Source organism: Primulina huaijiensis, chromosome 5 (genome assembly GCF_012295235.1).
Source record: "Primulina huaijiensis isolate GDHJ02 chromosome 5, ASM1229523v2, whole genome shotgun sequence".
NCBI lineage: Eukaryota > Viridiplantae > Streptophyta > Magnoliopsida > Lamiales > Gesneriaceae > Primulina > Primulina huaijiensis.
In genome coordinates, this window is record NC_133310.1 from 3,885,240 (window position 1) to 3,909,685 (window position 24,446).

Below are 24,446 nucleotides of genomic sequence, written 5' to 3' on the forward strand. Positions count from 1 at the left end.
TGATTATGCTAATATTGTGATCACTGATGGGTCTAGTGATTTTAAATGTAGCGATGACTGCTTTGGTTCAAAATTGATATAATTGATAGACCAGATTATTAAGGAATATTTTGGTTTAGATAGCAAGAGCTCAATCCAGTTTTTGCATGTACAATATCCGGATAACTTATGTGGCCCAAGTGGGAGATTGTTGGAATTATTTTGTGGGCTCACATAATTTAATTAATTGTACATGGACAAGTTATCTAATAAAGACTCAATAAAGTGATCTAATTATTTATGGGTTTCCAAAGTATTAAATAAATTGATATGGTCCACCTTATGTGTAGAAACCCAGCCCAATTAGGTCTTCTATGATGGGTTGAAGACTGCTAAGGTTATATAAGGTTATGGTCCCCAAGGCACAGAGAATATAACACAGAATACATACGGCACACGTATTCTAGATCTCTCTCCTTCTCCCATCAAAGGCAAGAATAAGGTGGTCGATTCTCTATTGCATTGGAAGATCCATAACTCTGACACTAGATCAATCAATGGATTATGGTACGTGTTTACTATTATTCATATTTTCTGATAATTCGATATGAGTTCCTGGCTTGTTGTGATATATGGATTTAATCACATGATTTATAAATTTATTTTATTAAATCTCCAACATAGCTTTCTATAGTCAATTTCAGTGTTTTCCTAGATGTTCTCTTTGATGAACCGTAACTTAAAAATCAATGGGCTTGTAAATGAGAACAAAATCAGCTCCAGATTTTATATTTATGAGAACACTTTGATTTTGATGAGTATTATACTTGAGAGTATTTTTTATAAGAATCGTACCATTAGTTATTAAAATTGTTACAAAGTTACTGGTGGAATTTGATTTGCAGCAAATAAGTAGTCAAAAACGTATTTTAATGATATTTTATTTGCAATCGATAGTCAGACACATTATATATGAAAAAAAATACAAAATCTAACGTGCATATAAATATATGATTTCTAATTATGAATTTTCATATACTTTTATTCATTTAAGCAAGTAAATTAAATCAATATTTTTTAATGGGTTTTTTTGTAATTCATTGTATATCTTAAGTTACTTTAGACATTAATATATATTGAATTCATCAATTTATCAATGGTTTTTATTTATTGCTACTAAAATGAGTGAATTTCTTCGTAATTTCTAATGAATATTTAATGTTTCTATCTTTTCTTTTCTTTTACATATAAATATATCACTTTTATAATAAATTGTTTTTTAAATATGAACTAAAAAGCAACATACATGATGTAGATATTGAAATATGTTAAAGATTATTGGTAAAAATATTTTTTTAACGTAAAATATTAATTGAATTATTTCATGATTGCGATTTTGCAATAATTCCCTCGGATTATGTTTTCAATGAATTATTTTTTAATTGTGCTTTTGCTACTTGTACCTCTTATTGTGCGAGTAGAAAACCTGGTGCCGTATATGGATGTAAGTTGCTTTAATTTTTAAAATACAACTAATAAATTTGTGAGCTCTTCAACAATATTTTTCAGTTTTTTCAGACTATTTTAAACACATTATATTAATTTTTATTAATTTATAATTTTTATATATTTAATTTAAATTATTTTTATTAATTAATATCTATAAATTTATGAAACTCTTGATATTTTTATATAGATGGTAAGAAAGACTAAAAGTTAAAAATTTCTAATAAATGTTTAATATTTCAGATATAACTATAAAATTTTGTGAACTCTTCAACTCTATTATATGTTTTCAACTTTCTTAGATTATTACAAGTATATTAGATTATTATAAAATAATTTTTTTAAGAACTTAAGAATTTTTATGTATTTAAATTAATTTTATTAGTTAATATCAAAAAAAATTATGAAACTCTTGATATTTTTATGTAGATGATAAGACATGCTAAATGTTGACAAATTTCAATAAATTGATTTAAGTGATAATAAAAAAAATAGTAGCTCAATAAGATTTCATTTATGCTTCATTATGTGTTAAGATAATATTTTACAAAATAATGTTTTTAAAATTAAATTTCTTATTATTATATATTTTGTTATCCAATTTTCTGTTTTGTTCTAAATATAATACAATTTATGATTGTATTAGCATTATTCTATCTACATCTCTTACCTCGAGAGAGTTTTTTTCTAATATATTATATGCTCTTGTAATTTCATGTATTTTCTCCTAATTTTTATATCAAGTAATTATATCAATAATTTTAAAATTAATATATATATCACATCTATTTTAATCAGTCCATTTTTTTCTAGTTTTTTTATTCATTATACTCCAAAATTCACGCGTACATTATTTCTCATTAACAATTAATTCATACACTTAATTATGTTCCTAATGCAAAATAAATAATATATATAATATGTGGAGAAATCGAGTAAGACTTCAAAAAACAAGAAAAATAAAATGGAGTTTGACCCGAAGAGTGAATGACTTAAATAGACAAAATAAGAAGATCATAAGAAAAAAACACGCAAACATCAAAGAGATTAATCAAAATCAAATACGACGACGAAAAAGAAACATGTAAATTAGATATGATGATATGATAGATGAATTTAATCGAAGAAAAGAGCATAAAAAATAAAATAAAAAGATGAAAAAAGATGATGAAAGATTCGAAAATCATACAAGAAAATATTAAAGAAACTAAATCATGCTTGTTTAAAATGATAGATTAGCTGTTAAAAAATATTTATTATTGAATAATTAGTGAAAAATTATTTGTCTACATTTATTTGCAAATTTAAGATCAATATTCATAGTGTATTTAAGTTTGTTACTCACATGCAACGCATGTGCTTTTTTACTAGTAAATAAAAATAAATTAATTGTTCTAACCCATCTCAAAAGCTATTTGAGTTTCATAACTTCACCCATGATTTCATCGATTATTACAAAAATATATATTTTACTTGATATACTTAAATATTTTTTCATTGCGAATGAAATAAAAGTAGGTGTTTATTATCATAGGAGTTAATTTAAATGCTATACTATTTTGTATTATTTTATTTAAAAATTATTGTAGGAGTTTATTTCATGACAAATGGAAAATCCTATAAATTAATTAAAAAAAATAAAATACCAAAAAAATTTATTACTTATGAAGCACAATTTTTAATTCACTCTAGATATGTTTTGTTTCACATAAATGAAAGAAACAAGTAGCTGAAAACTAAATTCCACATCTATGTAATAGATTTTGTTAATTACTACTACGTATTTATCCTCCTCCAACAAAATATTAGTCGATCCAAATGGTTAGAAATGTTTAATACATGGCCTTATTTTTAAACTAAATATTTGTCATTCTACAAAAATTATTAGTTACTAGTACACCGACATACGCGTTGCGTGCTTGTATACTATTTTTTATAATTCATTTGATTTATGTTTAAATGATGATCAAAACATAATTATAAGAAATAGTGAGGGACTACACTGCAATTTTGATATATGAATTAAAAAATAAATTGAAAAATAAAAAAATGATCTCAATAAGAATTGAACATATAACCTAAACTCAAAGAAACAATGACTCAATCTGCTGAAGTACATATAACTTGCATTCAAATTTTAACATTTTATTAATATAAATAAATATTAAAACAGACCATGACACTAAAGTTATTACTCTACGTGTCTCAATCTTGATGAAATAGTATAGACAATACTTGAATCAAGAATTTCAAGTTGTATCTTACATAAATATTATATTAAACTGTCAGCTCCAATATAAATGATTGTTAGTTGACCAACAATTCTTCTTTTAATAATTACATAAATTTATAATTCATTGTTGTCACGTATGTATATCTATGACTTCTATTCTGATACCAATTATAATACAATTTTTTTTTTACCAATTTGCAGTAACTGCTGATTGATTTACTACTTCAAACTGTTATCAAATTCTTTCCATGTATAGGTTAACAGGAATTTTAAAACAAGGACATAGAATTGCAACTATATATGCTGTATGAAATAGTAAACCCCCCCAAAAGCGAAAGATAAACAAAAAAGATTTTCAAACTGGAACGAAAATCATAGAAGTTCTAGTGATTCACCACATTTCTTCGGACTACATTAACAAAAACAAGAAAAAAGGAAAAACAGAAGAAGAAGAAGAGAAATAAACTAAACAATGGATCAACTTAAATGAAATTATGGAACGCGATAGACATGAAACTGGCTGATTCAGGTAGATCTTGGTTCTGTGAATCATCGTCACTCGAAAAAGGGAACGTGGCTCAAAATCCGAACCACTTCTTGAACTTCAAGACATCGAACAGGCTCACACCATCCCATGAAAGCCAGACGACTCCAAAAGTACGGCCTTGATTTGATCCGGATGCAGGTCTTGGCCTTCTTTGCATTGCTAACAAATTTACGACAACGAAATCGAATAAGTGACAATCAAAATAAGCTAAACCCTTTAAGGAAAATATGGCGGCTACCTCAGCTCGAAAAACATCCAATGCAAACCCATTGAAGCAGCTAATAACAGCTTGCTGAATGTCTAGCCCAAGGTTGTCCATGGCCCTCATAGTCGAGAGAAGAAGGCCTGGTCTGCGGCCACAGAACATATGGATGTTCACCGCTCTCCCTTCTCTTAACCTAACCTCAACCTGTCGTAATTTTAAAATTGTGTCAGTATGCTAATGCTTCATAATTAAATTTTCTCATGTATGCATAGAGCAACTTTTTTTCTGATTTCTGAACACTCCGTGAATCAAATTTAAATCACCCAAAGAGCTAGGAAAAGGCAAAAATCGAAACCCTTTTGATTCAAAGTAAAAAAGCATACTATTCATACGTACCCTTGCAGGTTGTCCCGTTGGGCTGGAAAGTGGACTAGCAAATACACTAGGGCAAAGTTCCTCCTTGATATGGGTGGGAAGGCCGGGAGTCGTAGGCGTCAAAGGGTAGCAGCTAGTGGACGGAGTCATTGAAGAGCTACCAGGGATGGACTCAAGCTCATTGTGAAGATCATTTATCTTTTGCAAAAGTTCCTTTAAGTATTCAATTGCATCCCCAAGTATCGAAGCCCTGTCCATCTACCAACCAAGAGTATCGAAAGTATGTCAAAGTAGTTAAACCGGTGAACGGAATTTTATGTTATCAAGATATTATGTTATCTCAAGCTGTAAAAACGTCCATGTATTTTAATCAAGAAGTTTCTCAAAGAATGTAATTAGAAACAATGGTATGTATAAACCTCCGTTCAACTGTCTTTGTTTTCGTCTCAAGTACTCGTTCGTTAGAAAAGGCCAATCGCATATTTGTCGCGACTCAACCCAAGACTTATGTTTCGAAAAACCAACAGGTCTGCCGTTTGGTTGGTTAAAAATCAGTGAAAAAAATTTACCAGTAAAGTAATCAACGGTTAGTGGTACAACATTAATATCACTCCTCCAATGCATAGGAGAATACAATAGTGTTTTTAAGGATTCTTTCTTCTTAATCTTAATGAAAGCACGAGCATCGGAATAAGAGAATTTTGAATACGTAGAACGGAAAGGATAGGGAGAAATAATATAATGGAGACGGGACCTCATGCTGGTTGGTAAGAAAAAAGTTCAAAAAATATAGAGGAAGATGTATAACAAAATTTGGTTCAAAGTAAATATCTTAATCAATATGTCAGTCAAGAAATAAATACTAATCGTTAACTCTTTCATTTTGTAGCACTCAAACAATGACATTTCGTTTACTATCTGTGGTCCAAATTGAAAGATGCAATTTGAAATGAGCTCATAGATTCCATGTGAGTGAATTAAATGCTATCATACAACTTTAATATGCATGCCTCTCAAGTAAGGAAGTGCCAATTAAAATTGGCTACTGAACCTCATTAATGATCAAACAACTGCAAGATACTAAATTAAGAGAAAATGAAACACAAACAAGAAACAAAATCAAGAAACATGGGAAAGAAATGATGTCAAGAACTAAAACATGACTAAAACTATGGTCTAATTCACGAGAAATTTGTTGGGAAGAATTCTCATACCTTGCTGATCTTTGGCACAACAGACCTCAACATGTACAGCCTATCGTTAAGCTTCTTCCGACGGCGCCTTTCGGCCATCAAATTCTTTGCAGGCATTCCTTTTTTCTTGCCCTTTTGATCCCCACCAGTGACTGTGCTATTCGCATGCGAGCTATTTCCGCCATTTTTGGTACCATCTTCAAGCTTATCCGTAGGTGTATTCTCCCACAATTGATCATCTGAATCATAGTTCAAATTAGAACCACCAATGCTAACGTCCTCAACATCATCCCCACTGCTACTTTTCCTTTTCTTTTCACTAAAATCCCACTTCTTATCATATTCTTCCACATTAATAGCACTAGTTCGAAATTGATTCGTACTACCACCTAAGTTCAAAGAACCTAAATGGCTGCCATTGTCACTGCCAAGATTCTTCCTAAGGGCAGCCCTCTTTTGAAAGAGTGTTGGCTGTGCTCCAGTTGAGGCAAAATTATCGAGGGGCTTAAGAACATTGGGCCTGTTAAATAACAAAGCATTCCCCTGCATTGGATCTTCCCCAAATCCAAATCCAATCCCACTACTACCTTGCGGCAAATGAAGTAAATTATTAGCTGCAAATTGAACATTAGAGCTCAAATTGAAAGTGCCCATTTGAGAGTGAGCCCCCAAATTACCGAACCCGCCTCCCATAATTCCGCAGCTTCGATTCAAAGCATTTTCAAGATACACACCCTCACAACCTAAATCGAAGTTCCCCTCTACATGGTTGTTTGGTATCAAAGATTTCGGATGCATATAGTGGTTTAAGGGGTTATGGGACGGGTCAAGATGGTTGAAAACAGCAGCTGAAGTTGGCGAACATGACGCAGAAGAATCAACTGCATTCAAAAGTAGCTGATTGTTATCAGCAGCTTCGAGGAAACCCACTGGAAACGAGATGTCATGCATGGTCGCATGGTGGTTGACACCGCCTGCGGAGGCGTTCGTGGCGTACCAGTCATCATTCTCAGCCTCAAGCATGGATTTGAATGTAGAAAGTGCACCCATTTCCATTTCCGGCTTATTTTCCAGTCCGCCATTGTTGTTGTTTTGAGCCCATGAAGCTCTAGACAACATAGTTTGTTTTGTGTTGTTTGTGTAAGAGAAATCTGCCAGTGGAGTGGAAAACACAGAGATTAGGGGAGAGGAAATTATAGCGAAAGGGTGAGAAAATGGAACGTTAAAGAAAAGGGAATGGTGGGAGGGGAAGGAAAAGGGGATTGGCTTTATCAGAAAAACAGGGCCATTTTTAAATTTTTTTTATCGCTAAATATGTGATAAATAACAGTGGCTAAGGAATATTCTGTATATATTTATATGGACTAGGTCTATTATGAGACGATTTCACGAATCTTTATCTGAGACCGGTCAATCCTACTGATATTCATAATAAAAAATAATAATCTTATCATAAAAAATAATATTTTTTCATAGATGACCCAAATAAGATATCTGTCTCACAAAATACGACCTGTGAGACCGTCTCACACAAGTTTTTACCATTTATATGATCATCGATGAAGTGGTACTTATCTATTGAATGTGACGAAACATACAAAAATTTTACATCCAATATGTGAATGTCACTTCATCTGTGGTCACATAAATATACATAGTCAATATTTGATATAATTAATAATATATGTGTGTGTTTGATATAATGTATAATATGTGTGTGTTTGATATAATTAATAATAATTGTAAATAAAATGATAGGAACAGCTGAAAACAATAATTTAAGAATAAAATTTAAAATAAATGGGTTTAAGTTTAGTTTTATATGCAAAAATTATTGTGTTCATGTGAAATTTGCACTAAAACAAAATTGATGGTTAGATAACCTGATAGATGAGTAAAATTTTATCATCCATGGGTGGCTCTCTTACTATGCAAGAGAAACAAGATGTTTATGACGATAAATTATAACCCGTTTTGTGTTAAAATCTAATGTTTAAGATGAAATATCAGGTTCAAGACTCGATGGTAAAAAACGCATTCCTAATTTTAAAAAAAATGGTAGCCTGTAGGTCGGGATCGGTCTTACGTATAAACAAAAAAGTGTACGCATATATGAGCATGTATATGTGCGTTATGGTGTGTCTATAAAATAATCACGAAACTCCTTATCTAAAATATAAAAAAAAATTGTAATAAATACTATAATTTTTAAGTATTATCTTCAAAATATAAAATATCTTAATCTAATCTCTAGATTTTTTACATAAATTATATTTAACACCAAAAATAATATATATTATATAAAATACTACTGATTAATAATACATATATACGTGTATATATTTGGAGGTTTGTGCAAAGTTTATTGCTTTTTATGGGCAAATTGTGACGTAGGTTGTTAAGCCAGCAAAGTGCATATGATTTCTGGTTTTGCTTTTTGTAAGTATGTAAGCTAATTATTACAATTCTCTAAAGCTTAGATTTTTGGGGCTTTAAAGAACCAGAAAAAATTGCTTGAATTGAGTATAAATGTGAATGGCCATGTCATAAAAATAAAAGGAAAAAGGAACACAAAAATGTGAGTGGATTTAGTTACTTGTTCAACATTTTACTAAATTTTTTTAATGATTTTCTACTAAAATAGGACAGAATAGGATTCAAAATTTATTTTGTGAGACGAATATCGGACATAACTCATTAAAAAATATTAATTTTATGTCAAAAGTATTATTTTTTGCTAAAAATATGAATAAAGTCAACTCGTCTCATGGATATAGATTTGTGATACCGACTCATAGCATACATACACTCAAAATATTAGTCATAAATCTGCTCTTAGAAAGTGACTGCTCTAGTTTTATTGAATTTGCCATTTTTGAGAAGTTTCCCTAATAAATTTTAACTAGCTTGTTGCTTGAGTATTTTAAAAAAAATGCATAAAAACTCTTTTATTCAACATCTTATCCCAAGGATTATTTTAGACTGCACATTTATAAGAAAAATCAGTTCTTCTTTAATATGAGCTAAATGAATGGCAAGAATATTGTTGATATATATTTTTGAAAACATTTTTACATAGTTAACAACAAATGTTTCATGTATTTTATCGCTTTTAAATTTGTCGGTCCTGTAACTTTCTATTTGTGTCTATTTTAGTTAAAACGTGATTTGTCATATAAAAGAAATTATACATCGAAAAGTTTGGTTGATTGGGAAACTCGTGATTCAACACGGTATCAACGTGAACAACTGACAGAGTAGTCGCTATCTTATTTCATAATATTCACCTAGTTAATTTGAAATTACATAAGGTTATATTTTGATCAATTTGAGTTTATTTTGTTTAAGTTGTGTAAATAATGAAAATGCAATTCAAAATCATGAAATTTAAAGTCCCACAATTTTGATACTGCACTCTTAAATTAAGTGAAGACATTTTTTTATATATAAAAATTGATATAGCATCGCCCACTGAATACTCAAAATGTCTAATCGCCTATAGAGATATAGGGTGAAAAACCAAGCTTTATATTAGAATAAACTAAATTAAATATGAATAATAGTGAAAAACAAATAAATTTTAGTTTTTATGAGACGGTCTCATTGATATATATTAGTACTGAGACAGATTGATACGGTCTATATTTACAATGAAAAGTATTACATTTGACATACAAAAAATGGATACTTTTTCAGGGATTAGATCGGATTGGATATTCGTCTAACAAAATTGAAGACGAGTTTTTACGTATTTTTTATTGGGGTAAACTAAACTAAACTAAATTAAACAAAATAAGAATCATAAAAAAGGGAAAAGAGATAAACTATTCACCTATTAGCCTTGTCACAATTTTAAATACAAAGTTCCAGGTATTATTATTCAACCCTACTTTTTAAATAAAAATCTTAACATAAAATTATTGGAAGATAAAATCATTTATGTGAAAGAACTCATAATTAATTAATATATTATTAATCGAAAGTAGCAATTAAGGATTGGGTTTAACAAGAAGATAGGATTAGATGTAAATTGGGAGATTGGGCCGAAGCCCTATGTTGTGAGAATAAGGACCAGCCCATATTTAGTCTTGCCCAAAATCACATAGTGGGTCGATCAAATTCAAGAATACTACGACTGTTGTAACAGAGTTTAAAGCCCAAACTTAGAAGCAACAATAATTTCAATAATTTTAATTAACGACAACGATCCCCAAAATATATCCAAAAAATATTTACAACTATCCAGTCCTAGACTATAGATTATTGAGGAGGTCTCTTGAAAGACGGTCTCACGAATCTTTATCTGTGAGACGAGTCAACCATATCGATATTCACAATAAAATGTAATAATCTTAGCATAAAAAGTAATATTTTTTCATGGATGACCCAAATAAGATATCTGTCTTACAAATACGACCCGTGAGACCGTCTCACACAAGTTTTTGCTTAGATTAGCTTACACGAATAATGTTTGTACCTCGACAATAAATATCTACCGATGCGAGGAGGCTTGAAACTTGAACTCTTACCGAACAATTCGAGCTTTTCGACCAGTTTCGACATCAAAAATTTCAAGAAATAGATTAATCAAATCGTGTCAGAGATGTATAATATAGTAGTTATATTTTCAAATGTGATGTGCGAATTTCTCTTAGTTGCCCAATCTTTGAATAGCAGCCAATGCAAATGGACAAAACACAGGGGTAAAATGGGCAACATAAATAGCAATCTGCCGTCCATCGTCGGCCCATCGGAAGCTGAAATCTTCGTAATTTATCTCACAACCAATCCTTCTATCTTTTTTTTTTAAAGTGGGATTAGTGTATTCAATGTAAGAAATTTAATATCTTATAATGACTTTTGACGTTTTTTTTATGTGATATTCGATTGAACTTTAGGGAGGTGTATTTAATATATATATAAGAAATTTAAATCAAGACTTTTAAATAGTCTATAGAAGTCTAGTGATATTCAAAATAGACTTTCATATAGTTTTTAAAAGTCAAAAAAATATTTTAAAAAAAAGAAGAAAAATTTTAAAATCTTATAAATCATTTTAAATAATTGTAGATATAAGAGTAATTTGTTTCACATAAAAAAAGATTTGAATTCATTCGTATTACTCGTTTTCTATAACTTTGATGTATATAAGAGTAATTATTACACATAAAAACAATTTAAACTCATTTTCATTCTTTTGAAGTGTTCTCTCATGGTACCAAACAATTATTTGGGTTTGTCATGCATAGGATTTTACGTTTTGGCCTACTGACACTCACGTCAGTGCAATCCTCATTATTTCACCATTAGCTTTGTATAAGGCTTTGCAGAGTAGGTCACAATTATAAGAAATTAGAATATCGTCTTGGATAATAAATATAACATTTGACATGAAGATCAAGAAACGTTTGAACTAAAATATTAATATTTCATTGTTATTCAGTTTTGTTGGGTTAAACGTGAGTGAGTGAGAGTAGTACTGGAATTGATGAACTCCTAGCAAGTTCTTGTACGTTGAGATGTTGACATTGTGTCTCTTATAATTCCATTAAAGAAATAGTTATTTTAAAAAAAAATGGAGTGTAAATTTTATTCCAAAATAACTTTTTATTTTTCTTCAATTATTGTAAAATTCATTAATACCTGAAAAAAAATGTATTTATTAATACTATTTAATGAAAATAAGGACGTACATTTAAATTCACACAATTTACGTTATTCATGTATGTTAATTTACTCAAGTTAAAAAAAAAAATTTTGGCACAAAACTCATGTGAAGATGTTTTATTGGTCAATTTCGTGAAACATTTCTCCTATCCGACTCGAATCATGAAAAAACATTGTTTTTCACTCCGAAAATGGACCAAGTCAAGTTATCTCAGGTATATATTTCCATGAGACCTGCTCACAAAAGACCTACTCAAAAATTGGACAACTAAACAACAATGTAAATTTCATTTTCCTTCGATTTATTTGAAATTTCATTAACATTAATTGATTAAAAATATTGATATCGCTTATATATNNNNAATTATTTTTAAAATAAGGATATAATTCATTTTTTAAAAATAGAGTGTAAATTTTATTACTATTTTATTTGTTTTAACTTTTATTAAATCCACTAATAAATGGGAAAAACAAACAAAAAATATATATTTATTATTTTAAATTGCATTACAGATATATATATTTAAAAAAATTAGATTTAAATTTTATTTCAAAAATAGAAGATAAATTTAAATTTCATTCTATAAATTGATAGTTAAATTTTTAAATTTAAAAAATTATAGGTAATTTTTTTTTTCAATTTATTTAGAAACCATTAATAATAGAAGGTATTTTTTTATTTTTTAAGGATATAATAGAAGGTATTGATAGTCAAGAAAAAACAAACAAAAAAACGTATATTTAGAGAAATCAGAGTTAGCAAAGGCTCTGTCCTTACACAGTTGTGCTCTTTAACGAAATCGAAAAGGTTCACCCCGATGTCTTCAACGTGATGCTTTCAAATTCTCGAGGATGGGAGGTTGACCGACAGCAAAGGTAGAACAGTAGACTTCAAGAACACGCTCTTAATCATGACATCAAACGTCGGAAGCAGTGTAATTGAGAAAGGTGGACGTCGCATTGGTTTCGATCTAGATTATGATGAGAAGGATAGTAGTTACAATCGGATCAAGAGCTTGGTGACGGAGGAGCTGAAACAATACTTCAGACCTGTGAAATTAAAGAAGGCGACTCGGGGACTCATAGTCGATGTTGATTCAGATGGCAAAGTTATAATAGTTCTGAATGGCAGCGGCCAGCGGCGGTGATCCTCCAGAAATGTCCTCTCAACCGCTTGCTTTGTAGATTTCGCTCTTCTGTCCAACAACGCCATGCACTTACTCCTCCCCCCCCCTCCGGAATCTTCCTTACGCCAAAGCCACCCTCCATGGATACACGAGGTTGCCGTTAGTTATTCTACTTTACAGTCTCTTTAGAAGCATGCTTTAGATTTGCATGAACATTATATTATGATTGAGGCGAAAGCCATGTCTCGTCCATTGCATCTGGTGGGGACACATTCAAACATTTGGAGCAAGTTTGTTCATGAAGTTGGTTCTAAAGTTGAATACTAAATTTGTAGACATGGTTATTTCTGAAATACCAGCCAATAATGCCATGAGTTGATTTTGATCTTATTTTTGTGTTCCAAACTTCCAACTCCCCAATTTCCTTCGAAAGCACTTGTTATCCACATGAAGATGGATTTTTAAGCTCGTGTGTTTGAGTTTGCGCGGATAAATCCGGTAAAAAGAAACATAATATATAGTTCTGTTTAAAATCAATATGGAACGAGCCCGTTTCGGGTTGGTTCAATCAATACTAATAAATAAAGTAAGTGTACAAAATTGGCATTTGGTTATGAAAAAATTTAGTATGTTTCTTGTTTGGATGTGTAAATTGAAAAGAAAAAACTACTCACACGTTAAACGTGCACAAATTGTGGATGTTAAAAACTAACTAGGTTCATAACGACTTATGAGGTGAGATTTTAGAACAATTATCAACCACGAAACATTGAGAGATCCTACACGAGATTGAGGTCTTAAACATGTTGTTCGTTTTATTAGTATAAGCTTAAATTTTTGACAAAAACTTGTGTGAGACAGTTTCACGGGTCGTATTTTGTGAGACGAATCTCTTATTTGGGTCATCTATGAAAAAGTATTACTTTTTACACTAAGAGTATTACTTTTTTATTGTGAATATCGATAGGGTTGACCCACCTCACAGATAAAGATTCGTGAGACCGTCTCACAAGAGACCTACTATAAATTTTTATGCACAATGTGTATCAAATCAACTATGTGAATTTACTGGTAATCCACCAAGTCATTAGCACTTATTTTAAAAGGCATGGGCAAGTCACTACTTTTTTCTCTCTCTCAAATAACAAATTACATTCTTTGGACTAAAAAGGTACAACAAAAACTTCTCGACTGACTAAATGTTCCTTCTTTCATCGCCACCTGCGGTACTACACGAGCTCCTAAATTTGTATAATCCATTCATTTCGTTCTTGACTGACTAAATTAAATATGATGCTCCGAGAAAATCTTCGGTAGCAGTTCGAGATAAAAACTGACCTAAAGGGGCATGAAGAGTTCCCGCAATACCAAGAGTGTGAGGTAGACTACAACTTCTTCCATGTCCTGCTTAATGCATGACCACGGTCGCGTACATACATAGCTGATACATAAGTATTTGCGAATATATCTGCGTGTCATTGAGATTCAGCAGAAGATACATCGCCACCAGTCGGAACAGGATGCCCAGGAAGATCTGAGCAGTCAAGGCTTTCTCGTAAAAGAGTCGCTCTGCTGGGGTTCATTGTAAGAAGTTGCTGCAAGTCCTGTGGAAGAACTTTAAATACAATTTGGAGATCTTTCTTCAATTTCTTGCAGACATCTTCAGTATCTTTATTTGCTTTTCCGTACTGCAATGTGAGATAATGAAATTAACTGGGAAATACACATATGGATATCTGATATATAAAAATGACAACAGCCACCAGCAATGATAAGTACAATATGTTGAAGAATAATTTTAATGTGTTGTTGGTTATGGGTAAACACCTCTGTACACCTATTAATCCTATATCTCTCCTAATATAGGTGATAACCTATACGTTTCAATTATATTAATTCACTTCTTTCCGAGGTTTTCTTTTACATTGTTCCAAAATTATACACCCCACAATTTTTTTTTTTAAAAAAAAAACAATTGTGCATTGGTTCACGTGAATAGTAAATTCGTTAACAACTGTTCACGTGAACTGTACAATCGGAACTGTTCAACCGCGAACAGCAACAAATTTTCTTTCCTCCCCCCTTCCTTTGATGTTTCTTTTTGGTTCTCTACTACTACTTGATTGATTTTCACCAAATCCTTTACTGACACCACGGTAAAATTGCATAAACAGCCCATCTCTTCATGGATATATCCCTTTTCATGTCTGTATCCTAATATGGATAATTTTTCCTCGATATCTAGAGTTTATGAAGATGTGTACTTTGTTCAAGATCTTCGACCTCGTCTTGATAAGCTATCCCCTCGATCTATCAAGTGTGCATTTTATGGATATTCTCATACCCCAGAGGGGTATTATTAAGATTCCAATTCTTATCAATACTTTACATCCATTGATGTACTTTTCTTCGAGTCTTCTCCATATTTCATATTTTCAATCCTCTGAAAAGTGATATGAATGCTTCCAGTCTCTCTGTTCTGCTTCCTCAATCTATTGATCCTCCGACCAAGGATGTCTCTATCTTGGCCCACTTCAAGTGCATCAATGAAGGAATACACGTAGTGTTCCTCCTGCAATCCTGACCAATGTTGATTCCTCAAACATATATCTCAAATATGAACCACATTCTTCTTATTTGGATATACCTGTCATTACTCGCAAGGGTAAGTGCTCCAACACTGCTCATCCTTAATTGAATTTTGTTTCGCTGATCAGTTTCCATGAGTTCGTTTCTCCTTCTCTATTGGTTTTATTTCTAACTACTATCAAGAAAAAATGGCTCATCGGTACTGGAGAGGCAATGGATGGTGAAATGTATCTCAAGGGACATGGGGCCTCAGTCCTATTTGTACAAATCCTACATCTAGGTTACAAGTTGGTGTTTGCTGACGAAGACAAATCTAATGGTACAATCGATTGGTATAAATCAAGATAAGTTGCAAAAGAGTTCACACAGACATGGTGTAAAATACATATACATTGTTCTAACACCATACCAAATATAGCAGAGCTAAAAAGAAATAGAGGGAACCAAGTAGATGGGTTGCATCAATTAGAAGATTAATTAACCTAAAGATTTTGAACTATCTTAGAATTTCAATTTTCATTTATTGAGTAGTCAACCGCTCAAATATTATACAGATGACATTAATAGATGGTGATGTCTTTGCACTGTATAATGAGGTTCAAGAATCATCTAGCGCATTTCTCCCCAACAGGAGGCGGAAAGAACATGAGAATTTTGACTTTGATCTCCAATAATTGTGTTATTTATTTTTGCACATTTTACTTTTTTTATGCATTTATTTTCTCATCTAGTAGGGCACTTCCAAATGCATTTCAAATATCTGAACCATTCAATCGATTAACCTCCTCCACCATTTCTCAACCAACTGCTATTGCCACATCATTCCAGTTCAGATAATCATAATGTGTGTGCCCTGATTCCAGAATCCTATCAAGTACATTCCACTGCATCCCACTTTTTGTGAAAAATCAAACAAGAAGAATGGAAGACGAGAAGAACAAAGAAAAAATAAAGATTGGTTCAAATACTTTCTTCCAATGAATAAATCCATATAAGGAAAAGCAAAAGGACACAAGGCAGTACAATATTTTGAAACAAGAGAAGGGATTGAGGAAAATATATGCATGAGGATTTAAATAAATCCTCGACAAATCATCACATACCCAAGTTAATATAATTTTTTAAAAGAAATTACAGAAAGAAACATGCCTGCATTTCTCCTTGGAGGTTTCTCTCAATTGCATTGAAGGAATCAACTATTTCCAATTCAGACATCTTAGCTATCAACTGGTTTATGTTGCTCTTAATTCTAGCTTGTCTCCACATTTTATACTGTTCTTGCTCAGCAACAGCACGTTTTCTACGAAACCATGGCAGAAAGTTGTGTCCTTTTAAGAAACGCCTGCATTTATGTAAAATAAATATCCATTTTAGAAAGTCACAAAACATATCAACAAAACAATTACTGCTGAGGATAAAGCATCGCTAGAAGCCATATAAATTTTGTAGCCCCATTTGGTAATGTTTATATTGACATTTTAAATATGTATGACAAGGACAGAAAGAAGTGGACTGAACATGATTGCCAAACATGAAAAAAAATTCATTTCTAACTGAAGTAATATAAGGAGAAACGCTTCATGTGATAAACATTTCTTTTCGATGTAAAAATAATTTTGATGGAAAGAAGACCAGAGAAGTAATTCCAAAACCATTAAACAATGTTTCAGGTCCAGTTGGGAGAGATGTTCTCTTCACGGATACTTTAAACAAAAAGTTGAAGAATTATCTATCAAGAGAAACCCTTCTCATATCAGGTGGTGAATGTCTATCCCTTATTCAGTACCTGTAGAGATCTAGCCAATTTGACTTCATTCTCTTCAGTAGAAACTTCCCAGGACCTCTTTCTGACAAAGTTGATAAGAATTCCTCAGTACTGAAAGACGGTAGAGAAGGTGGGTCAGAATATGGAGATGAACCTTCAGATGGTGTATTTGCTCTGAAATATGGACCAAAAGGGGCCAAAAAGTTAGTAGTCAGCTCCAAAAAATGGCGGCGTAATATATCATTGTTAACAACTGACATCGACTCCTCAACCCTTGGAGATAATCCAGCATCAACAAGTCTATTCAAGATAGAGGTATCTGGCTTTGTCACTGAAGCATAATTCGACCATACAGCTTCTTTGTGTTCTGTCATTAGACACAAAGGACCATCTCTTTTCAACTTTACTGCATTCAAGAAGTTTGCAGCAGTAAACTTCCTCACCGAAAGATGTTGGAAGTTAAATCGTTCTTCTTGAGCAGAAATTCCCCCATATGAAGCCCTTGAATCAATGTTCAGACGACTAGAATTTGAAATAGGAGTTCCAACTGAAATTATGTGAGGCATGTTATGCAGTGCTTTTAAGAAAAAGAGGTTTGTGACACCTAAAACCATTGGAGGAAAAATGGCCCCCTCTGGGAGAGAGTTCAAAATGGAAAATTCAGGGTCGTGTATAGTAAAGTAAGGCCTGAAGTCAACACTGAAAAGTAATGGGGCAACCAAACTAACTAGACCAGCAACTGCTTCACAGCACTGGGGAGGGGTCGGTGCTATGATTAAAATGGGTTCCCCAATGAGTAACACTTCCCAGAGCTTCCAAAGATGCATCAAGAGTCCCCGGAATGTTCCGAAAAGATCGGAGTCATGAAATAAACCCTGTGGAACTGATAGGTTTGAAGGGAGAAGTGGAGCCAGTGAGGACGCAGAGTCTTCAAAAATCCCACTATCTGAGGGCAAACTGTGAGAAGGGGGGAGGTTCACTTTCAGTAATGCATTCCCAATAGGAAGCACCATGAGATTACCAGGTTCAGGAGTAGGCCACGTCGACACACACTTAGCAATATGAGTCAATGCTTTCTTTCCGATATCAAAGTACAAAGGGCCCATAATTTGTAGTAAAGGCCTAAACACACTAGAGTATGGACTGTGAGAAAGAATAACAACAGATTTTTGTTCACCTCCTCGCTTTAGCCTCTCATCATGTCTCTGCCTATTAAACACAAAATCATACAGGTACCTTGAGTAATTGTGATTTTTACCCTTTTGTGTATCTTCATATAATGGCCATCGCAATAGTGAGTTATATTCTACTTCATTAGTCTTTGATGAACCAATGTTTGAAACTGGAAGTTTTTCATGCCTCCTTATACGGAAGAAGAAAATACAATCATGAATACTTGATCTGTTAAGGTGCTGTGAAGCTGAATCTGGAAATGAACTAAAAGCAACTTGAAGCTCCTCATTTTGGGTTAGACAGCCAGGTGGATAACACTCATCAATGAGCTGCCCCTGCTCGAGATCAAACCTAATGATACAAAAGGCAGCTACCCATTGATGCAAAGCTTTTTCGTCAACTTCTGATACAAGTTCCGACTTCACAGAAAATGATGGTGACCGGCTCATATCCAGATACTTGGCAATCACTCATCAATGATATTAACTCAACATTGACAACCAGCACTGATAAAAATGGAAGGAAGTAATCTTCCTGAAAATACGTAGAAAGGTTGTCACATCAACCAATTAAACAATAAAACAACATTGTATTTACAGAAACGAAGTAGATTTTCACATGGAAAAAGCAATTAGCTTCACATATACCCCATACGGCCATACTAAATGAATGAGCATCCATCCATTATAGAGAAGAATCAAATAAGAATCAAGAGTATATTATCCATTACAAATGTGACCCGCAGAAAATAATAATAATAAAAATCAACAGTAAATAAAAGTATATTAATATAATTTTTCATATCTTTTCAGTGGAAGGAAATATGGAAAACAGAAAACACATCCTCGCATAGTTAATTTGAATCCCGACAATGCAACTACATATGTATTGGAATGGACTCCACGAATACAGCGGCAAGATCTGAACTTTCAATAGAATAAATGGTCTACAGTTGGGAATCCTATATCAATCAAACAGCAAAATGCCTACCCCAGTAGTCTAAACTGTAAAACACAAACATTTAAAACTATTCTGATCTTAGACTTCGAAATCACTCTTTTACTCTTTTCTCCAATCCCATGTGGAGAACCATTGAATTAATAAAACCGCAACTGATCACTAAACAAAACAGATTCATGCCAAAGTTTCTCAAAGCAATGGACGATGGTGCAAGTCGATCTCTTCTCTAATTTACTCTTCAACAGGACACGATTGATGAAGATTAAGGCAAAAATGAAGGGAAAAAACTTCAAAGCAAAATTGGCAAAATGAAAAGGCTACATTTTACCCACAAATTATTTGTCAAAAAATAAAAAAAAAATTAAGGAAGGTCATGGTGACTAACTTAATTACCTGGACTCCGGAATCCAAAAACTAGAATTTCTAGAAGCAGCTTGGATCTGAAAAATTGGCAAACAATTAAATATTGACAGGCCGTGAGAAGATAAATTAACAAACTAGGGCTTCCAAAAAACTGTTCAAGACACATAAATCGATTTTGGGCATCATGCTAAACACATTAACATTGTTTGGATGATTTATTATAACATTCCATTTTTTTTATTTATACAAAGCCATTTTATTGGTGCGTCTTTTTTTCTTGTCTCTATTCTGATTTCTAATCAAGGGTGTGTTTGGTTGAAGAAGCCAATGGACTAAAGAAAGCTGAACTTATTTAAATTTATGTGATTTTCCTAAAGGGCAAAAAACAATTGGTGTAAAGTGGGTTTACAAGACGAAGCTCAAGGAAAATGGTTTTCGAACTCGCCTAAATAGTTTTCAAAATCTTAAGAGATCACAAGAAGACATAATAAATTAACTTGGGTTCATATTACCTCCAATGTGGCACGTTTACCATTTGGTATGTTTTGGATCATTGGTGAGTCGTTAGTGAAAAGTAAACAAAATACCAATCATCCGGCTAGGCTTCCTTTTGCAACATGCAATTCTCTATTTTCATGCTACGGTTGCCTCTGTGTCAGGTTTGGTTTGGCTAGCAAAATAAACAAATCATTCAGAAAGAAAGAAAAAAACTACAAAAGTATTAAAAATAATTATTAATTGACAATTTATAATAGCTTCAAAACAATGGCAAAAACTTTTGAACGCATTTGTAATGCACCACAAAGAATCAAACTAAGGAAACTAAGCAAATAAAATAATAGTGTACGTTGAATATTTATTAAATGAATCAAGCAAACACTACTTTTCAATCCAAATAAGTTATAATCGAAAGAAAATAAACAAACTATAAATAACTAGGCAAGGTTACCTTTGAGTTGATGAACATGGCACATCAACCAACTTGGAATCCAAACGCTCTATGCAGTAGTTCAAAACCCAATGCTGTCAGTTGGATAAAAAGTTTGCTAAATTAGTAAATGCATAGAAGATGTGACATAAATAATTAATAGACAAACTCTTCGACTTGTAACACACAATTTTTATTCTAACTATTGCCATTTCGATAGATAGTACTTAAACAGCGATATGGTTCAGCATATGTCATTGTGTCAATTTATAACAGACAACATAACAAAAAAATTAGCATCTTTTATAATCTGTCTAAAAAACTTTGCTTACAAAATGGCATAGTATATTTCCAAATAAGATCCTACCCTTCAGAATCATGCCGAAAGATGTAACTGTGTCTGGATCCCTTTTAATACAAGTAACATAAATTTTTTTTATGTTTCGATGAATACAAATTAGAAAGCAGCATAAAATTGAAGCAGATTCCTGGTATTACCGTTTCAATCATATGCATTTTCCTAATGGCATTTTATGACAAACCCCTATTTGTCATATGGGCAAAAGAAGAGGCTTAAAACTATAAATGCTTTCACTAGAAAGAATTGCACAGACATGTTTGTGTCAATTTTTCTGCTGATTAAGAATGTACAAGAGAAAATTAATAGCATGGTCGAAAAAGTGAAGAGCAAATTAAAATTCAACAAGTTGAAATGCATAAAAAATTCGAAGTCGTCCATAAATATAGAAAGTTTCAGCAAAAAATTAAGGGAAGAGGAATTAAAAGTAAATCTTTCAGATTGGACATTAACCATGCAAAACAACCGCTGTACCCCATACAGGATCAGATAATTGACTTGACATTTGAACTAAATGCGCGATGACTTCTAATTTCAAGGACCCTACTACATAAAAGGTATATAATGACAACTTCAACTGGTAAGGAAACCTCACCCTTTTTTTCTTTTGAAGGACAAATTTTAACCAGTATGCTTCTTCCAATCTTACCCATTTGACAGACAAAATTTCAATAACTTGGACTTTCAGATCTTAAAATTCACTCAACATTATTTATATGTATAGAAACCAAAAAGAACTCATTTCTTTCATGAGCACGAGAAAAAAATTGTCCCGCTTATGATTCAACGAACATTTAACTTCTCTCAGGCTTATTTCTTGTGGCAGCATAATAACACTTGAAGGTCAAAACTAATAGGTTGTTGAAACAAAACTACAAATATATAATCGACTCGAAGTATAGAAGAAAGACTAAATATAGAATCAACAAAGTTTATCTTGGATTCAACAACATTGGGAATTTAAAGTTATTGTTGATTAGCTGATCTCAATTCGTTTTGAATAAAATAATTCTAACACGAAATTTACTGGTATGAAACATAAAAGTTATCATAAACATACATAATATCAACAACAAAGCGATACTTTACTTGCTCTTAGCCGTTAGCACACATTAATCATTAACCACAGGATTCCCAAAAATAAAAATGATGTGCAAATTAGAAACCCATTTCACTTTTCTATTTCTTGTCCAACGGGAAGAAATATGAGTAAAACGGAGCTAGCTAAAGTATCACGAAGTCTTATCTTATCTTACATGATTAAATGCGTGAATTGAGGTTCTGAGCTTTGCCACACTGGGTTTCTAAACATCCAAACATCTATCAATCTCATCCACAATCTTCACTTAAGAACCATCACAAACTACAAGAAGTGACAAAAAACCATTGTCCGGAAATCGTAAAATTACATGATTCCAAAACCAAGGAAAATAAAAAATAAAAAAGAAGGCAGCGCAAAGATTTGTAATTGTTTACAATACTTACGACGATTTCATCAATGCAAAACACTAAAAATCTAAAATCTGGGAGATGAAACCTACCCATTTTATTTATATGGATAACAAAGCAGGATTGAAAATCTTCTACGCCTTCGCCTGAAGATCGTTCAGCCTTTGTCTAAGCAGATTATATTTACATCGAATTTTATTATCTTTTATATTTTCACATAAATTATGAGTAAAATCATTTTGACACACGGACTATTGATATATTAAAAAATTGGTAAATGATTCAACTGATACATAATCAAACAATACCATTAAACTGAATTGTTCTTAAGCCCATTTATTATTATTAAATTCAATTAGATATACTTTTTTTTAATTTTCAAAATTATTTTATTGATTGAAAATATAAAATTAATTTTATATTTATTTTAATATATATATATAACTATCATAATATTTATGTAAAAATGATAGAATGATTAATTAATATAAATATATATCAATTCATAAATTATAAAGTCAAACGCACTATTAAAAATATGATTTTTTTTCTATCTATATTATAGTATCATAATTATATATTAATATAATTTAATAAATAAAATTATATATACATCTAAAATATATTTTAATATATTAATAAGCATACAATAAAATAAATATATTTATATTTATATTTAAAGTAAAATACATGTATTAAAACCATTAAACTTCTCAACAATGCATAAATAAAGTGGAAAATTATCCTTTCTCGGAATGATCATGTAAACCAAAACAATGAATGAAACACCGCCATATTGATGCTACAGTGGCCAAATGCGAACGGTTTTTTCCAAGAGATTTTTCTTCGTAATCTATAATTTTTATGTTGAAAACTTTTTCGAATTTCTAACGGATCAATACCATATTTTGAAAAATTAAAATGATGATTGAGCTTGCTTCGGCAATCCAAAAACAGTACCTTAGAACTCCGATAACAAAAAATTATTTAATCATATTTTTATCAACATATTAATATATTTTTATACATGATTTATAACATATCATTATACATATTTTTAAAATATATTATATTCTATTATATAATTTATCTATTGATATATATTTACATTAATTAATAATTATAGTTCAATACAAAAGTGTGATACTCATTTATCATAAATATAATTATTTTAAAAAAAATAAATAATCTTGAAATTAAAAATGTGTATCTAATTGAATTTAATAAGAGTAACTGCACTTATGAGCAATATAATTTAAGGGTAAAATGGACTTTTTAGTTGAATCATGTAACCTAATGAGCAATTTACAATAATTCATGTACCTATTTGTGAATTTATCAATAATTCGCATACAAATTTGTGTTTTAAGTATTTAAGATTTGAAAGAGCAATAAGAAGGTGGAAGTTTAGGACAATCTATGATTTGTATTTGAATCGCTGAATTTGAAGTTAAGAATTTCAAATTTATAATAAAAGCATTTGTCGTATGGCTAAATTTATTTGACAATTGATTTAAAATCGATAACTTGGAAGTTTATTTAAGTGCTTTCTAAAATTCAAACGCAACTTAAGAAAATTGAGTATGTTTCATGTGAGACGGTCTCACATATTTATGTTAGTTAGATGAGTCGATATATTCCATATCTGGAGTGCAAAAAAAATATTTTTGTTATGAAAAATAATATTTTTTCATAACTTGGATTAGATAGGATATCTGTTTCACCAAGTTGACTATGACACGGTCTCATATGAAATTTTTAAAGAAAACATCGCCAATAAATTAATTTTTTTGGAAAAAATCCTTATTTTAAATCAATTTCTACCACTTTTAAGGAAAACAATTCTATTTTTCCTATTCATTTATTTAATGACGCGGTTTTTGGAGAAAACTGTAATTAAATCCATATAAATTTATCACAAAATTTCACTTTCTAATAACTAATACATAAAATTTTGCAATGAATTGAGTAACACCCTTGGATTTAGTTATTCTAAGTTACGTGATCAACATAAGTACATGGGTAAGGT

At 31.4% G+C, this 24,446-nt stretch overlaps 2 protein-coding genes and 1 long non-coding RNA gene across 6 annotated transcripts; all 3 read right to left on the reverse strand.

Annotated features, from left to right (window-relative positions):
* Window positions 1-4,079: 4,079 nt before the first annotated feature.
* LOC140976428 (transcription factor ICE1-like) lies at window positions 4,080-7,324 on the reverse strand. Its single transcript, XM_073440569.1, has 4 exons — window positions 6,060-7,324; window positions 4,867-5,103; window positions 4,504-4,674; window positions 4,080-4,424 (listed from the first exon to the last, which is right to left on the reverse strand). Exons 1-4 carry the CDS (start codon window positions 7,155-7,157, stop codon window positions 4,341-4,343), a joined length of 1,590 nt encoding a protein of 529 aa, XP_073296670.1. The 5' UTR covers window positions 7,158-7,324; the 3' UTR covers window positions 4,080-4,340.
* A 6,580-nt stretch (window positions 7,325-13,904) lies between these two features.
* LOC140976429 (uncharacterized) lies at window positions 13,905-22,597 on the reverse strand. 4 transcript variants are annotated; one of them, XM_073440570.1, is made up of 8 exons: window positions 22,510-22,597; window positions 22,225-22,331; window positions 20,632-20,705; window positions 20,195-20,352; window positions 19,713-19,759; window positions 17,208-18,893; window positions 16,571-16,763; window positions 13,905-14,520 (listed from the first exon to the last, which is right to left on the reverse strand). In XM_073440570.1, the coding sequence occupies exons 6-8, from the start codon at window positions 18,806-18,808 to the stop codon at window positions 14,308-14,310; spliced, it is 2,007 nt and encodes a 668-aa protein (XP_073296671.1). In that variant the 5' UTR covers window positions 18,809-18,893; window positions 19,713-19,759; window positions 20,195-20,352; window positions 20,632-20,705; window positions 22,225-22,331; window positions 22,510-22,597; the 3' UTR covers window positions 13,905-14,307. The 4 variants fall into 4 exon arrangements, with proteins under 4 accessions (XP_073296671.1, XP_073296672.1, XP_073296673.1 ...); XM_073440571.1 differs by lacking the exon at window positions 22,225-22,331; XM_073440572.1 differs by lacking the exon at window positions 20,195-20,352.
* On the reverse strand, window positions 14,802-16,560 carry LOC140976431 (uncharacterized). Its single transcript, XR_012175217.1, has 2 exons — window positions 15,480-16,560; window positions 14,802-15,404 (listed from the first exon to the last, which is right to left on the reverse strand). It is a non-coding gene; the product is annotated as an uncharacterized lncRNA (long non-coding RNA).
* Window positions 22,598-24,446: the final 1,849 nt, after the last annotated feature.